Here is a 12,743-nt window from a genome sequence, read left to right on the forward strand (position 1 = left end):
GTGATGGGTTGGATGAGATTTATCATGTAATCGAGTTAGTTTTGTTAGGGTTTGATCCCTAGTATCCACTATGTTCTGAGATTGATGTTGCTATGACTTTGCTATTCTTAATGCTTGTCACTAGGGCCCGAGTGCCATGATTTCAGATATGAACCTATTATGTTTTCATCAATATATGAGAGTTCTTGATCCTATCTTGCAAGTATATAGTCACCTATTATGTGTTATGATCCGTTAACCCCGAAGTGACAATAATCGGGATACTTACCGGTGATGACCGTAGTTTGAGGAGTTCATGTATTCACTATGTGTTAATGCTTTGTTCCGGTACTCTATTAAAAGGAGGCCTTAATATCCCTTAGTTTCCATTAGGACCCCGCTACCACGGGAGGGTAGGACAAAAGATGTCATGCAAGTTCTTTTCCATAAGCACATATGACTATATTCGGAATACATGCCTACATTACATTGATGAACTGGAGCTACTTCTGTGTCACCCTAGGTTATGACTGTTACATGATGAACCGCATCCGGCATAATTCTCCATCACCGATCCATTGCCTACGAGCTTTTCATATATTGTTCTTCGCTTATTTACTTTTCCGTTGCTATTGTTACAATCACTATAAAGCACCAAAAATTTGCTGCAGATATTAAGTTTCCAGGTGTGGTTGAATTGATAACTCAGCTGCTAATACTTGAGAATATTCTCTGGCTCCCCTTGTGTCGAATCAATAAATTTGGGTTGAATACTCTACCCTCGAAAACTGTTGCGAACCCCTATACTTGTGGGTTATCAAGACTATTTTCTGGCGCCGTTGCCGGGGAGCATAGCTCTATTCTTTGAGTCACTTGGGATTTATATCTGCTTATCATTATGAAGAACTTGAAAGACGCGAAACAAAAATTTATTCCTCAACTACGAGGGGAGGTAAGGAACTGCCATCTAGCTTTGCACTTTACTCACCTTCTGTTTTGAGTAAGCTTGCGACACCTACACCTGCTATTCATTCTGATATGTCGCATGTTATTGATGATGCCACTTCTGCTATGCATGATACTTATGATGAAACTACTTCTATGCTTGATACTACTGTGTCACTTGATGAATTTCTTGATGAACAACCTGCTAGGGCTAGAGAGAATGAAATTATTGAAACTGATAATATTGATGAAAGTGATGATGAAAACTCTCCCCCTAGATATGAATTACCTATTGTGCCTGAGGGCTATGTTATGGATGAAGAAACTGCTAGAGATTTACTTGCCTACAATGATAGGAGTGATCTTAAGAAATTATTAGCTAAGCTGAAACAAAAAAAACTCTGAATGCTAGAATGAAATATGATCCTGCTTATGCTACTTCACCTATCTTTGTTACTGATAAGGATTATGATTTCTCTGTTAATCCTGAGATAATTACTTTAGTTGAATCTGATCCTTTCTATGGCTATGAATCTGAAACTGTTGTGGCACATCTTACTAAATTAAATGATATAGCTACCCTATTCACTAATGATGAGAAAACTCGCTACTATTATATCCTTAAGATATTTCCATTCTCATTAAAGGGTGATGCTAAGATATGGTTTAATTCTCTTGATCCTGGTTGTGTGCGTAGTCCCCAGGATATGATTTATTACTTCTCTGCTAAATATTTCCCCGCTCATAAGAAACAAGCTGCTTTAAGGGAAATATATAATTTTGTGCAAATTAAAGAAGAGAGACTCCCACAAGCTTGGGGGAGGCTTCTCCAATTACTTAATGCTTTGCCTGATCATCATCTTAAAAAAATGAAATACTTGATATCTTTTATAATGGACTAACCGATGCTTCCAGAGACCACCTGGATAGTTGTGTTGGTTGTGTTTTGAGGGAAAGAACACCACATGAACATAAAATTCTATTGAATAATATGTTGACTAATGAAAAAAATGGACACTTCCCGATCCAATTCCTGAACCAACTCCTAAGCCAACTCCCAAGAAAAGGGGTATTCTATTTCTCAGTCTTGAAGATATGCAAGAGGCAAAGAAATCTATGAAAGAAAAAGGTATTAAAGCTGAAGATGTTAAGAATTTACCTCCTATCGAAGAAATACATGGTCTTAATTTACCGCCTGTTGAAGAAATACATGGTTTTAATCCATCACCTATTGAAGAAATAAATGGTCTTGATAACCCGACACAGGGGCTGTTATTGATTGCACCAAAGGCAATGTCACTTTTCATGTTAATGGCAATGAGCATACGGTACACTTTCCGAGGAAACAACCTCAAGTTCATAGTATAAACTCTATTGGAAAAATTCCATCGATTATTTTTGGAGGTTTTGAATTTCCTCTTCTATTGTCAAGAAGAAATATGATATTCTTATTGTTGGGGACATGCATATCCCCATTGAGGTAACCTAGTGTTATTCGAAAATTCTCCGGTTCCATGTTACTCGGAATGAGTTTGTTAACAAGACCTGATCAACCTTGTTAGTAGATTCCTTTTGATGAGCATGAGATGGATGAATTTAGAAAACACAACTCTCTGTACCCTCTTTTTACTTTCTGTTATTAATATTAAATAAAGCAAAAATAGTAATTTCTGTCTGTTTTCTGAATTATCAATGCAATAAAAAATACCCCGAAAATAAAAGTTCTTCAAATGCCCTAAAATTTAAATATGATTTTTTCTGGAATATTTGAGAATATCTAGCACTGAGAACACAGCAGGGGGAGCAAGCACCTAGCCACGAGGGTGGAGGGCGCGCCCTACCCCCTAGGCACGCCCCCTGCCTCATGGGCCCACGGTGGCTCTCCTCCACTTATTCCAACTACCACACACTCCTTCTTCCTCCCACAAACATCACTAACCAGCTCAAACCCAAGTCCAAGCTCATTTTGCTGCCATTTTCGGTCTCCTTGCTCAAAGCACCTCTCACAAAACTGCTTTGGGGATTGTTCCTTGGTATGTGACTCCTCAAATGGTCCAATTAGTTTTTGTTCTAGTGCTTTATTCATTGCATTTTTTTGCTGCTTAGGTGACCCTTTTCTTGAGCCTGCATGTCAAATTTATATGGTCAAAAGTTGTTTTGATGCATGATATTGCCTCTAGGCACTTGTAGGAGTAGTTTCTATCAATTTTGTTGAGTTTGTTCACTTTTATTTTGAAGTTACTAAATTTTCAGAAATTTTCCAGAGGAAGAAATATGTTTAGGAAAATGTACCAAGGTGGTCCTTCAAGGAAGCAAGGACCCAGGCTCGCAATACGCGATGCCGACGAAGAACCACCAAGGGAAGCTCAAGTGCGGGCTTGTGAATGGCCTTTAGAGGACTTTATGGATCGAGCAGGAATCAAGGAAGAATTTAACGCATATGTGCGTAATGCTGATCTTGAGAGCTTCGAAGCAGATAAGTGTCGCCAGTACCACTATCTCACCGATTCCTTTGTGAGAAGGTTTGAATTTTCATCATCACGCAACTCTCAAACTATCATGTTTGATCTTTATGAAAATTCTTATACTATGGACTTAGAGAATTTTAACACTGCTTGCGAACTTCCACAATGGGGTAGTCCTAATGAACCTCGCAAATCTGAATTTAGAGATTTTCTTGCTAGTATAACAGTGGGGGGATCTAGATATATAACCCAAGCTACCATAGGGAGCATTCATTTTCCTGCTACACATTATTTTGCTCTCTTCATAGGTAGGTGCATAAATGGTAAGGATGAAGCATGTCACATGTGTGTCCCTGACCTCGGTGTCCTCAGGAGTGCTGTATTAGGAGATAGACATTATAATTTGGGAGCCATTGTTGCACGTAGGTTGCATAATAATAGATTTAATGGAGATTTCTTCAGTGAAATTTATGCAAGTTGTCTAGCTAATTTTCTTGATATACCCATACGTGGGTATGACATTGAGTTGCCTCCTATTTATTTAGATTATGAGGCCATGATTCGTCATCAGTTTGTTGAGAGGAACGATCGGTCCCTCCAGTACCGACTAATGTTTGACAGACGACGCACCTATCATGTCGCTCTCCCTGCTCCTGCCTTCTTTGACTTTCAGACAAAAGGGAGATATGTTATAACCAAGGAGGAGGCGGACGAGTATAAGAGGAGGATGGAGACGACCCGTCTCCAAGTGGTAGCTCACGAGGCAATAGCTGCTGCATCTTAGTACGACCCCAACTATTACTTTGGATATCCGCCAGGCCAATCGTGGCCATAGACCAACTTAGGCAAAGAGCCTAAACTTGGGGGAGTACGTATTTCTCACCGACATTATATTCATGTTCACACACTCATTGCTAGTTGTCGGTGCTCATACTTTTTCATTGTATCATCCATGCTAGTTTATTTTCCTTTTTTATGCTTTCTTCTTATGTGTTTAATAAACCTTGAGGAAAACAAAAAATCAGTTGTAGCTTTTGATTAGTTTATTTTCCATGCTTGTAGTAGTAATTAAAAAGAAAACCCAAAAAGATTTCTCGTTCTTCTTTTGCTTGTTGGGAGTTTTCCCGTGTAAATAGTTTTATTTCTTTTCTTGTTCTTTGGAGGTCGATAGGAGAAGACCATAATTAAAATGTTAAAGTGGCTCTTATATGCATTATTGTTGATCTAACAAAGAGCCCATATTATCTTGTCTTCTCTCTTGAATTGAATGCTTGCAGATTCCAGCTTAGTCCAATGCATGTGCACTATTATAATTATCCACACTATTCGGTCGTGCAAGTGAAAGGCAATAATGATGATTATATGATGAACTTATTGAGATGAGAAAAGCTGGTATGAACTCGACCTCTCTTGTTTTTGTAAATATGATTAATTCATCATTCCTGATTTAGCCTATTATGAATAAACATGTTTGCAATGACAATTAGAGATTATAGTTGCTTATGCCATGCTTAATTAGCTAGGAGCTTATAATGGTTTACCTTGCGTGCCAACATGCTATTAAAATGGTTGTGATGTGGTATGATAGGGTGGTATCCTCTTTTGAACGATTCGAGTGGCTTGACTTGGCACATGTTCACGCATGTAGTTGAAACAAAATCAACATAGCCTCTACGATATTTATGTTCATGGTGCATTATATCCTACTCATGCTTGCATTCGGTGTTGATTAATTTTAATGCACGTTCATGACTGTTGTCGCTCTCTAGCTGGTCGTTTCCCAGTCTTTTGCTAGCCTTCACTTGTACTAAGCGGGAATACGGCTTGTACATCCAATTCCACAAACCCCAAAATTGTTTCATATGAGTTCACCATACCTACCTATATACGGTATCTACCTGCCGTTTCAAGTAAATTTGTATGTGCCAAACTCTAAACCTTCAAATAAACATTCTGTTTTGTATGCTCGAATAGCTCATGTATCAACTAGGGTTGCCCGTATCTTTCATGTTAGGTGGGTTATTCTCAAGAGGAGTGGACTCCGCTTCTCACTCACGAGAAAATGGCTGGTCACCGGGATGCCCAGTCTCATGCTTTATGCAAATCAAATCAAAATAACTACAAACAAAACTCCCCCGGGACTCTTGTTAGTTGGAGACACTCGTTGTTTCAAGCAAGCGATGGATTGATGCTTGTTGGTGGAGGGGGGTATAAACTTTACCATTCTGTCTGGGAACCGCCTATAATGTGTGTAGCATGGAAGATATCTCCATCTCTTGGTTGTCATGTTGACAATAAAGTATACCGCTCAAAATATTATTCATATCTGTTTCAAAAACCAAGCTCTGGCACCTCTACAAATCCCTGATTCCTTATGCGAAGGGCCTATCTATTTACTTTTATGTTGAGTCATCATCCTCTTATTAAAAAGCACCAGTTGGAGAGCACCGCTGTTATTTGCATCCATTACTGTTAGTTTACATTGAGTATGACTTGACTGGATCTCTTTTATCATGAATTACAATGTCTAGTCAGTCCATGATCTTTAAAAGTGCTCTGCATTTATGTTTTGCGGTCTCAGAAAGGGTTAACGAGATACCATATTGTTATATCATATCATGATTGTTTTGAGGAAGTGTTGTCATCCGAGATTTATTATTTTTGCTTGCTAGTTGATTATGCCATTGATATGAGTAAACATGAGACCTAAATGTTATTGTGAATATGGCTAGTTTATAATCTTTGCTGAAAACTTGAATGCTGGCTTTACATATTTACAACAATAAGAGCAAATAGAGTTTGTAAATTTTTTTCTTTATCACTTTCAGTCTATCAATTGAATTGCTTGAGCACAAACAAAGGTTTAAACTTGGGGGATTTGATACGTCTCCGTCGTATCTACTTTTCCAAACACTTTTGACCTTATTTTGGACTCTAACTTGCATGATTTGAATAGAACTAACCCGGACTGACGCTGTTTTCAGCAGAATTGCCATGGTGTTATTTTTATGCAGAAATAAAAGTTCTCGAAATGACCTGAAAATCCACGGAAAATTATTTTAGAATTTAAAACTATACAGAGGCTAGCCAACTAGCTCCCAGAGAGCTCCCTCGATTTCCTGCTTCGTTGGCCGTTGGATCATGGTCAATTTGATCTTTGACTTCGTTTGGGCCGTTAGATGCTCGCTGCTCTCGCTCGTGGTTTTGACCGCGTGGTAAGTTTACATGGCCAATTACCGGTGGGCTCGTGTTCTGTGCCTGTTGGCTGGGTGAGCCGTTTCGAGGTGCGGGTGCGCCCTCTCCCCGCACGCCGCGTGCGCGTCGCGTCATTTGCGGGGGCGTGGGTAACGCTGCCCTCGAAACCCCCCTCGGCCCAATCCAATCGCCCGCATGCCGGAACCCTTCCTCCCTCCTTGATCTCTCTCCCTCAGCCGCCACGAACACTAGCCCCTTTTCCTACGATCCCGCGGTCGCTGCCCTTGCTCCATCCGACCTCCCTCGTCAGCCGCCGCCGCAATGGCTCCTTCGTCCTCCGACTCTGTCTCCCCAATTCATCCTCCATCCCTTTCTGCTCGAGGTGCTCATCGGCCCAGGTCGTGAGGAAGCCGCGTGAGGAGGAGCCCAGGTCGCGAAGCCGCGTGAGGAGGAGATACCTCGCCCGAGAAGCTGTGGGAGGAGGGCCTCAACCAGAGAGGAGCGGCTGCCAGCCATGTAGTTGGCTCAGGTCGACGCCGTCCTTGGCGTCCGGGCCGCGGCAGACCCTAGCGCCATCCTTCAGGAGTCTTCACGACCTCCAGGTGCGCATGTGAGTCCCAACCATCTCACTCTCTCTTTCTCCCGCACACTTTCTCTCTCTCTCTCTCGTTTTGTCTTTGAGGTTGCAGATGCGAGCACTAGCTGTTTGTAAAAATGCTAAGTAGGACTGCTTAGAGGAGTACAGTATGTGTGTTTGAGAGAGAGAGAGGGATGGAAAAGATGTGACTGGAACAAGTAGAGAAGAGTAAACTGCACTGGATCCACATACTTTCTCCAGCTCCCTTCAAAGCTAATGTATTTGGCCCCACCACTTTATATACACCAAGAGATAAACTGTCAATTTGTCGTATGCTTTCTTATGCTGTAGTGGGTCAATAGATTGTACGCTTGAGCTGCTAATTGTCAAATTTTAAAAAGTATAAGAGACAAGATAAATTGCAATCTTGCATTGTCTACTCCTCTATTGATGTGGCTCTTGGTTTCTGAAGCTTTCAGGATTTAATAATGAGTTATCTTGGGCTTCATTGGACAAATGATCTACCTGGAGCATTGACACAGGTGAGTCTTTTATTTGAAACATTGAGACCATTAAATTATTTTGGGCTGCCCTTTAATGTCTGTAGCAAATGAAAGCGTGGTGTGGTTGTTTTGTCTTTCCTTTCGAACCCTCAAGTTAATGCCCACTTTTCCGAATGTAAGCTTGATTCAGCTTTATTTCATTCTTTCTATGTTGCATTGGTCTGCAAATAAACCATGGTTTGTTTCATAAAAATCGATTCATAAATGTAGGTAAATTATTGATGCATCTGAGCTGCTCTATCTTATTGTTCATCTACTGGACTGGTTTTAGTTGATAATAAATTGTTCTCTATTTCAAAGAGCAACAACACGAGATTGTGTGCTGTCTTGCTCCACGTGCATGTCGTTGCCCTCATTTCCCCTCTGATTTGGCTTGCTTTACCTTGAATGAAGTTGTATACTTTCAACTTTACAGAATTATATCAAGTTCGCTTTCAACTGTACATGGCTACACCTGCAACATGATGCATTTCTCTTCCAGTTTATTGAATATGTGAAGTTGTATGTTCAACTTTATACAGAGTTATATCAAGTTTGCTTTCAACTATACTTGGCTACACACATGTAACATGATGTGTTTCTCTTCCAGTTTATTGAGTATAACTTTAAGGATTGAATGTTCTATCTGGTCCTGCCCTATCACTCATTTAATTGTGTGTTAATTTACTTACAAACTTCCGACTGTACAGCATACAATGCGCCAGGTTCTACTGCAACAGTACGACATACAAAGTCATGGAGGAGAGGTGTTCAGAGAAAGAGTTATACATGTGCCAGGTTCTGAAGGTATGTGATGTAATTGGATATTTTCATTTGCAAATCATTCCCTAAGATTGTGCTTATTTCTGATCCTTGTCCTCTGACGCTCATTTTGTATGTAGTATGAGGATCCGGTGCGACAGGAAGCAACTCTGAATATGGTTCCTGTAGATGAACTTAAGGAGAAGGCGCTTATTTCACTGGCCAAGGTTTTTGTTTCTGCCTCTGCTTTTCATCCTGATGTTCTCAATATTTCTACATAACCATGTTTCTTTGAACTTACCGATAAAGGAAAGTTATTGTATTTTACTATTATAAATCTTGATTTAACACCAGGACTACTCGATACTTTTGTTGATGTAATGGTGTGGATTGCTATATAAAGTTCTATGTTTGAAGAGATGTGTTGTCAGAAATGTGTTTTTGTACGTCCTGGCATGGTTGTTGTCCATAATTCAGTGATGAAGTAATTATCTTAGCTACACGGTGAATCTCGATAATCTCCCAAGGAACAAACTTGTGGCCCCTATATTTTTTATTCAAATTGGTGCAAAATGTACTTTCTAGAAGCTCAAAATAATAATATCCATACCCATTATAACCTGGATGTTAGTTCTCTTTTGTTCACAGAAGCAGGGAATCAATCTTGATAAAAGTAATCATCTTATGTGATGAATTATTTCAGGAATCATCTTATGTGATGAATTATAGCCTTGGTGATTGTTCTGGAGCTCTAATTGGCCGATGGACTTTTAAATGTTTCCCTGCAATATTCGTTTCTTTGCCTGCAAGTGTTTTTTCTATGAGCTTGCTCTTATACTGAATGTTATCTAGGCTCATGTGTATAAAATAAGGGTCTCGGTATGCAAATAAATCTCGACACAGTGGACTTGGTTCTTTTACATTTCTGAAGTATCTTGTGCTTTATGTTATGATTTCTTTTCTTATTTCTCACTGTGACTATGTTCGAAGATCAAAACACATCACGCCACTTGGTCCATGTTGTGCGCTCCATATTTTTTCTGTACCTTCAGCTTGAAAAACGGTTGCCCATAGCCTACATGTTTTCAGTTTCTACTTTGTATTATCGCCATGTCTCATTGAATAATAGAAGGCAATCAATGAAGGATATTATTGTGAATAATTCGGTGTTAATGCTCATAGGTGTGGAGAGTCGACCACGGCGAGCTTGGCTAATGTCAACACGTGAAGGTGAGTTCCACCCAATCCCTTTTCACTCCTCTCTCTCTCTCCCTCTCTAATTCCATCTAACTCTGCAGCTCGGCAAGCTTATGCAATGTGCTCTGTTTCCATATTTTTTTATTGTTTTAAATAGATATCACTCAGGAGAGCATGTTCTTTAGGTTAGCATTACTGTGAAGGACCTATACCTTCCTGTTTAATTGATTATGTTTGCACAACATGTATTTTCAAAATTAGTTGTTCATGTGCGAAGAATTTTGTTAGTTTTTAGTTTAAAAAAGGTATACATTGGTTCCTAATTTGACCCAAGCAGCCAAAATGGATGGATATATTTTTTGGGGTGTTCTAAGGGAAGCAGGCCCTCTGTTACAGCTTGCTAGCCATTTTTGTTTGTGAATACGCAAGGGTGCCTTGCCTTCTCTACTCTGATGTTTCGGGTATTTGATAGCCTTGCTGCACACGTTTTGTTTGAGTGATGCGTTCTTAACTGAAATGTCTTTGTGATCATACTGACATGTTATATTTTGTCCTCAGCTGGGTCAAGTACAGAAGACGAAACACAAGATTCAAGATCACTCTCCTGTATGTGATTATTTACTCATTTCGAGCCATTTTGCAACCCAACTTGACTTCTTTTATTTTGTGATCTGAGCTATACACACCAAAATTAGCCCACATAAGTTTGAACCATATCTGAACATGTTAGATCACTCTCATGTATGTGATGATTTACTCTATGGAGCCATGTTATGACCTAGCTTGAGTTCTTTTAATCGCGATCTGAGCTGCAAAATAAAAATAAAAATAAAAATAGTCCACGTAATTTGAACCATATCTGAACATTTTAGTATCTGATACTGAAATTACCAAACATGATCTTCACTTCGCCATGTGTGACACCACTGAGTACTTTAACTAAGCTAGCTGTAGTAATATTACGTTTTACATGGCTATGCAAGTTAAAGGTTCTAATATAGTGTACGTTTATCGATATTTTGTGTTATACTGATTAATATACTTCACATATAAGTTTTAAGCTAAGAGCTCCTAATAATTGTTTCTCCTCTTTGCAGTTGCCATTTTAGTCATATTTTTTCTGAGATAAAGAATAATATTGAGATGAATTTCCTTTCCGATGATGAGATTGGGTATGCCTATGTTTTGTATTTTTTTCAGTATTATTTTATTTCAGGCTTCAGTTAGCTGAGAGAGCTAACAAATAATATGGTAAACAATTTCTATCAAGTGGGTGAGCTCCATTTTTCAAGGTAAGTCAGGTGACAGCCAAAAAAACAAGGAGATGAGTCTCTTATCAGTTGATTTGATCTTATCCAGGTTCTATTTTCTTTCAGGCCATGAGTTACGATGTCTTGGTTAGAGCTACTACATTCAAAGAGTAAATCTGTTTCGTTGTACTGAATTTATGTACATTGTATGAAAAAGGTGCATGTGTTATGCCATGTAGAATTTTCAGCTGAGCAATTGTGTAGACTTACAAAGCTATCATGACAGATGTTAGTGATTTCTGTATTGGGGCCATGTTACATCTCTAGGGTTGAATTAATGGCTAGAAATTCAGACTTACATAGCTGAAAACAGGGTTGCTCGAAGCAAACAAGCTGCTTATTCAGTATTTTTAACACTCATGGAAAAGGTATATGCTCTTCCTAAATTCCAAATTATTATTATATCACATAACTGAAAGTGCATTAGACCAATGGTGTTATCAGAAATAAATTTCTGCCCCATAGCTGAACCGTGTCTTTTCTCAGTGTGTATATATGTTAGAGATGTGTATGATTCAGATAATTTTCTTCATTTGTTAACTTTACCAATGTATGGCTGACATGCTTCATTATGTTATATCACATCTGAAAGTGCATTACGCCGGTGGTTTATTAGAATGGATAATTTCAGTCAAATAATAGAGTTCTTTTCTTCGGTGTATATACAAGTTACAGATGTGCATGATTATGTTTATTCTCTACATTTGGTAAATTCACCTATGTATGGCTGACATACTTCTTCAGGTTATGTTTCTAAAGCTCCATGCTTAATCATCCAGAATGTTTCCAAGTGACTGCTTTACACATGGGAGACTAGATGCATGGAGGAGTTCAGAGAAGCTGGTGTTATGTTACATATGGTCTTCAAGCTGATGTTATGTTTCTTCCATGGTTTGTATATTTGTTGCAAAAACATAGTACAAGAAAAAGATCTATGCTCATGAAGATGGCAGAAGGGAACTACATGTGGAACAAGAACCACCAGAACTGACCAGTTGGGCGTCTGGATAGTGGTAGTGCACAAAAATTGCTTGCCGTATAGTCAATGTTATCCATTACTAGCCCACTTGCTGATTTTTATGTTATGAAATTATAGTTCAACCATAGTATGTATTTACACTCCTGCTGTGAGATTGTACTATATAAATCATGGGAGGACAAAGTAGGCCTTTATATGCAAATAACTCCTTGTTGAAATGAGTAACTTGAGCCATTTGGCACAACAGGTCTATTTTCTTACTTGCAATAATGTGCTTTGCCTTTTATTCTACCGTCTGAAAAAAGTTTGTGAGTCATGACACAAGAATTCTCTATTGTTACTATAACTAAATATAATATGAAGTGCAAAAACATCTTATATTTAGTTACAGAGGGAGTAGGTGTTTGTGCCTATAAGAAATGCTAACTTGAAATCCAACAAACAATGACCAACCTACACTAAAGTAAAACTCTGCACACACAAAACAAATGCTAGACAACTTAAATGGTTTCTAAGCACTTTTTTATTAGAAAACCGAGTCTACTATTGAATTCTATGCTCTAAGGATTGCCTACCAAAGGGGTTATTTTTTTAGTATAACTATATCTATGCTTGTTTTTCATCTTAACCTTTTCAGATAACTGCATGCTCATGTATATATTTTGAAAGAGAAGTCTTTCTTAAATTTTCATATAAAAAGGGTTACAATTCATTCCTTTTGTTTACCATAGGCACATAGGTTAGCCTCAATTTATTATGATCCTTTTGTTTAGAGTAGGTGCAGAACCGAGA

General features: G+C 38.7%; 1 protein-coding gene across 13 annotated transcripts; it reads left to right on the top strand.

Annotated features, from left to right (window-relative positions):
- The first annotated feature begins 6,565 nt into the window (after window positions 1–6,565).
- LOC125508367 (uncharacterized) lies at window positions 6,566–12,172 on the top strand. Of its 13 annotated transcripts, none has more exons than XM_087525906.1 (8): window positions 6,566–7,194; window positions 7,634–7,703; window positions 8,414–8,510; window positions 8,606–8,692; window positions 9,648–9,695; window positions 10,221–10,268; window positions 10,760–10,954; window positions 11,039–12,172. In XM_087525906.1, exons 1-4 carry the CDS (start codon window positions 6,569–6,571, stop codon window positions 8,608–8,610), a joined length of 798 nt encoding a protein of 265 aa, XP_087382032.1. In that variant the 5' UTR covers window positions 6,566–6,568; the 3' UTR covers window positions 8,611–8,692; window positions 9,648–9,695; window positions 10,221–10,268; window positions 10,760–10,954; window positions 11,039–12,172. The 13 variants fall into 13 exon arrangements, 10 of the variants coding, with proteins under 10 accessions (XP_087382032.1, XP_087382030.1, XP_087382034.1 ...); XM_087525904.1 differs by having other exon boundaries at window positions 10,879–10,954; XM_087525908.1 differs by having other exon boundaries at window positions 10,879–10,954; window positions 11,717–12,172.
- Window positions 12,173–12,743: the final 571 nt, after the last annotated feature.

Source organism: Triticum urartu, chromosome 5A (assembly GCF_056163025.1).
Source record: "Triticum urartu cultivar PI428250 chromosome 5A, HENAU_Tu73, whole genome shotgun sequence".
NCBI classification, from domain to species: domain Eukaryota; kingdom Viridiplantae; phylum Streptophyta; class Magnoliopsida; order Poales; family Poaceae; genus Triticum; species Triticum urartu.

Bases quoted from the DNA above. Each gene is read 5' to 3' on its own strand.
- LOC125508367 (XM_087525899.1), top strand. From the start codon at position 6,569: ATGCTCGCTGCTCTCGCTCGTGGTTTTGACCGCGTGGTAAGTTTACAT. The intron at 7,195-7,633 runs GTGAGTCCCAAC...TGGTTTCTGAAG, and splicing joins CACGACCTCCAGGTGCGCAT to CTTTCAGGATTTAATAATGA. The intron at 7,704-8,413 runs GTGAGTCTTTTA...CCGACTGTACAG, and splicing joins TACCTGGAGCATTGACACAG to CATACAATGCGCCAGGTTCT.